The sequence below is a fragment of the Protobothrops mucrosquamatus genome, unplaced genomic scaffold (assembly GCF_001527695.2).
Source record: "Protobothrops mucrosquamatus isolate PMUCROS unplaced genomic scaffold, P.Mucros_1.0 scaffold750, whole genome shotgun sequence".
NCBI classification, from domain to species: Eukaryota; Metazoa; Chordata; class Lepidosauria; order Squamata; family Viperidae; genus Protobothrops; species Protobothrops mucrosquamatus.
Genome location: NW_015387021.1, coordinates 201628 through 206548, shown reverse-complemented (window position 1 = coordinate 206548; position 4921 = coordinate 201628). Strand labels below are relative to the sequence as shown.

Below are 4921 nucleotides of genomic sequence, written 5' to 3'. Positions count from 1 at the left end.
AAGGATGTCAGGGACAAGATTGTAGACCTACACAAGGCTGGAATGAGCTACAAGACTATCACCAAGCAGTTTGGTGAGGTAACAACAGTTGATGCGATTATTTGCAAATGGAAGAAACACAAAATAACTGTCAATCTCCCTCAGTCTGGGGCTCCATGCAAGATCATACCTCATGGAGTTTCAATGATCATGTGAACAGTGAGGAATCAGCCCAGAACTACATGGGAGGATCTTGGCAATGATACCGGTATCAAGGCAGCTGGGACCATAGTCATCAAGAAAACAATTGGTAACACATTACGCCATGAAAGACTGAAATCCTGCAGCATCCACAAGGTTCCCCTGCTCAAGAAAGCACACGTACAGGCCCATCTGAAGTTTGCCAATGAACACCTGAATGATGCAGAGAACTGGGTGAAAGTGTTGTGGTCAAATGAGACCAAAATCGAACTCTTTGGCATTATGCTTTTGAGGTGTTTTCCTGCTAAGGGGACAGGACAACTTCACTGCATCAAAGGGACGATGGACGGGGCCATGTACCGTCAAATCTTGGGTGAGAACCTCCTCTCCTCAGCCAGGGCATTGAAAATGGGTCGTGGATGGGTATTCCAACATGACAATGACCCAAAACACATGGCCAAGGCAACAAAGGAGTGGCTCAAGAAGCAGCACATTAAGGTCCTGGAGTGGTCTAGCCAGTCTCCAGACCTTAATCCCATAGAAAATCTATGGAGGGAGCTGAAGGTTCCAACTCCCAAACATCAGCCTTGAAACCTTAATGACTTGGAGAGGATCTGCAAAGAGGAATGGGACAAAATCCCTCCTGAGATGTGTGCAAACCTGGTGACCAACTACAAGAAATATCTGACCTCTGCGATTGCCAACAAGGGTTTTGTGACCAAGTATTAAGTCATGTTTTGCGAAGGAGTCAAATACTTATTTCACTCATTAAAATGCAAATTAATTTATGCTTTTTTGAAATGTATTTTTCTGGATTTTTTTGTTGTTATTCTGTCTCTTGCTGTTAAAATAAACCTACCATTACAATTATAGACTGATCATTTCTTTGTCAGTGGGCAAATGTACAAAATCAGCAGGAGATCAAATAATTTTTTCTCTCACTGTACAGTATGATATTCTGGTGCTTACTCAACAGTACTAAGATTTAAAAATTAGATGTTTTGTATCTTCTGTTTATTTTAGCTACTCCTGAGGGAAAAAAGAGGACTAGCCTTTGTGTTTAGATAACAAGTTTTCAACTTCATTTTTAACCATCTCCTAGCTGACAGATTATATTTTTTTTCTTGGAAATTATACCATCCCTGAAAAAAAATCCATTTATTGCAGGCAGAATAAGTACCCTTTCCTACAATTCAGTGACTTATTTTAGATCCAGATAAGAGCCTGTATGTATTACTACATAATTCATACCAGAGGTAGTTAGAAATAGAAGCACATAAAATGATCAGTTCTGCTTATGGAGCAGCCTTTTTATACATGTATCTATCACCTTTCTACTAGTGAGTTACTAATTGACATTCACTTTCCATATCTCTTGAAATTCCCTAGGATACAAAAAAAATAAATAATTGATCGTTTTAGTTGGCCTTGTGCCAAGGACTTCCTCAATTACTGTATCTTATTTTAATGTATTTTAACAAATTATGTTGGACCTAAAATATTGGGTGTTTTCTGTTGGCTAGACCAGGAAGTCAAAGAAAGCCCCCAATAGAGCCTTTCCATGATGTTACCAAGAAACTGCAGTTGATGAGAAACGAGTTCAACACAAGGTTTTTTTTTTAACCTGCCGATTTTAGTACATACAAAACAAAGAGTTAGGAAACCGCTGACCTCCACAGCCAAGAATAATTTTTGTTACTTCCACATAACAGACTTCTTCCCCTGTCAAGATTTCATGCCATCGTAGCTGCCTGTAGATTGAAATATCTTACACAGCGGATTGCCCGCTTGTGCTAGCTGCTCTGTAATTCTTATTATATGTTGACATATTAATATCCACAATGCAATATACAAGCTGTTAATTCACTGTTATAATTTCTTATATTTATTTGATTCACCTAACACAGGGGTTCTCAACCTTGGCAACTTTAAGACTTGTGGACTTCAACTCCCAGAATTCCTCAGCCAGCAAAGCTGGCTGAGGAATTCTGGGAGTTGAAGTCCACAAGTCTTAAAGTTGCCAAGGTTGAGAACCCCTGACCTAACATATATATAGATTTCTAAAGAGTCTCCTCATCCATCTTAAGTGGCTGTAATACTCAGGAAATCCAGCAAAGATTTCCAAGATACCAATTACTTGAAATGTTATTTGCACCAGTGGCACCATACACAGAAGCCTCTTTTAAAAAAAAAAAATGTTGCCACAAAAATTTAAAGACATATATGCAGGAGTTTCTACATATGATATAGAACCCCAGCCTCTAATCCAGTGATTAACAAGAATTAAATATTTTTAGTTGTGAATCAGGAGCAACACCTAGTGGAGATTTTTAAAACCGTGAACTGTTTTATGCTGAAAATATCAGAGCGTTTAGGAACTATTTTTACTGAGCTATAAATATCTTATTTTCAGAACCTGGTGACAAGAATTCTCAATACAGTTTTAGCACACTGACTTCAAAATATGCATACTTGGTAACTACAGACTGGAACAAATGGGTTTGATGAATCAAAGACTGCAATACAAACCTGGATGAAAAATTAGTTGGTGCCCCTGTAAAGTGAACCAACAGAGTGGGTTAAATGTGTTTCTTCTGCCATTCCCATCCTCACAGCTTTCTAAAATTGCTCTGCCAGAAGTAATTTAGTATCAGTGATAAAGCACAATCAGTTCCTGCTAGATAGGAATGCTTCTCCTCGAGATAAGATACATTTTCTTTTCATCTCCAGTCTACTGCAGAACTCTGCCTGCTAATCCAATTATTTTTTACAATCTTAAAAGCCCGCTAAGACGCTTCTTCAACCTCACGCTAAAGAAACAAAACTATTTTTGTAATGTTAAGGACCAATAAATCAAAGGGAGAACAGATATTTTTTTATTGCTCACCTTTTACAAGAGCACACCTTCAGCCATTTTCTTTCACAGCTTGACAATATTTCTATTTGCAAATAAACCCAAAAAATAAAGGCAAGGCGCACTAATGCAACTTTTAGTGAAGAAAAATGTAACAAACTGAGCAGAAAGGCATTTCAACTTGAGTTAAAACGACAAGAGGAAACCATTCTGCATTTTAGGTTGAGTGGTTTTAATTAGTGCATAAAAAAAATGGTTCCAGGCTGCCATTACTGCTAGCTAGTTTCAAGTAAAAGTTAGGCTGATCGGGGGGGGGGGGGGGGGGGGGGGGGGGGGGGGGGGGGGGGGGGGGGGGGGGGGGGGGGGGGAACTGTTTTGTAATCGATGAGAGCAAGGTGGACTTATGGGGAAGCGTGGGGCTATTTCTAGTCTCTCTTTACAACTTAGCTTGACTAACTATGATTTTGCATGGCATGAGTGTCAGGGCAGTTGATTTCACATGTGTTTTCAGTCAGAGCAATAAGGCTACTTGAACAAGTTACCAGCAGTAGAGCTCATATAATAAATCCAGGACCTAGCAAAGAAGGCTGTAATTCTTTGCATAGTTAAAATGCTTAAATCCATCTGACTTAACTGGACTTATGCACAGCTAACTACACATATGTGCAGCGTAACAGTATAGATCTGAAGTCAGCAATCCAATATGGTGTATAAATAAGAGAAGGATTTACATGGGAAAAACAAGTCCATGTAAAAAGATAGGCATACTGGTTCTCATATTACTTGTATGAACACACATGCGTTCTGAATCTCCAGTTTACTGTAAGATATAGAACCTCGGCTGCTGTATTAAAGTTCTGAGTCCTGGAGAAGAAAACTGCATTTAGACTTGGGCAGTGTATCCATATTTTCACGTATGCTCAAAAGCACAAATAGTTTGAAAAGTCAGCCTGATGTGTCGACCGATATTAAGTCAAAAAGAAAAAATAAGCAGACTACTATTACATGAGCTCTGCCAATTGAGAAACTTTTATAGCCTCAACTTGTGAAGTGTCTTCCTTGTCCAAATCCAGATTGATTGTACTGATATCCCCCTTGCTGGAAATGCTGCTCAAACTGCCCACCCTGATTAATGTTTTGTGCCCCCCTTCCTCCCCAGCCACCTCCTTGCCCACCACGGTTGCCACGGCCTCCACGGCCACCTCGCCCTCCTCCACGACCTCCACCTCGATCACTGGTGTGCCCATCTTGATATCTGTTGTCTTGTTGATAAGTGCCACTTCCACCTTGATATCCACTTCCTGAATATGATGATTGGTAACCACCATATCCACCTCCTTGGTAGCCACCTCCACTGCCACCACCATGGTAACCACCAGTTTGAAATCCTGAATCTCTGTAATTATTATCCCTATAGACATCTTGATAGCCACTTCCTCCACCATCGGTCCAGCCACCTTGAGGTTTGCCTCCTCTTCCTCCCCCTCTGCCACCATGGTCATAGCCACCACGTCCACGGCCTCGTTCATGACCCCCGTGTTCATGACTTCCTCGGTTGCTGTATGATGAGTCATACCCTCCTCGACTTCCTCTTTCGTAACTTCCTTGGTCATATCCACCTCGGCCTCCTCGGTCATGACTCCCTTGTTCATAGCCTCCACGTCCTCCATATGATGACTCATAGCCACCTCTTCCGCCTCTGCCTCCACCACTTTGCTGCTGAGGACCATCTTGCCTTTTCTGCCACGGTGGCATCTCAGGTGGAGGTGGCTCAATTTCATTGGGTCTCCCACCTCTGTCAGGCACTCGGCCCATAAGCACCTAAAAGGAAACAAAACCAACACGGTGGAAAAGTAAATGCAAAAATATGTCAATATATCATTTTGT

At 41.1% G+C, this 4921-nt stretch overlaps 1 protein-coding gene across 1 annotated transcript in view; it reads right to left on the bottom strand.

Moving 5' to 3' along the window:
• Nucleotides 1-3401: 3401 nt before the first annotated feature.
• Nucleotides 3402-4921, bottom strand: part of FAM98A (family with sequence similarity 98 member A) — a 21012-nt gene continuing 19492 nt past the window's right edge. Inside the window, exon 9 of the mRNA XM_015818490.1 lies at nt 3402-4855. Within this exon, the coding sequence (XP_015673976.1) occupies nt 4073-4855 (783 nt within the window). The 3' untranslated portion in view covers nt 3402-4072. The remainder of the gene's footprint in view (nt 4856-4921) is intronic.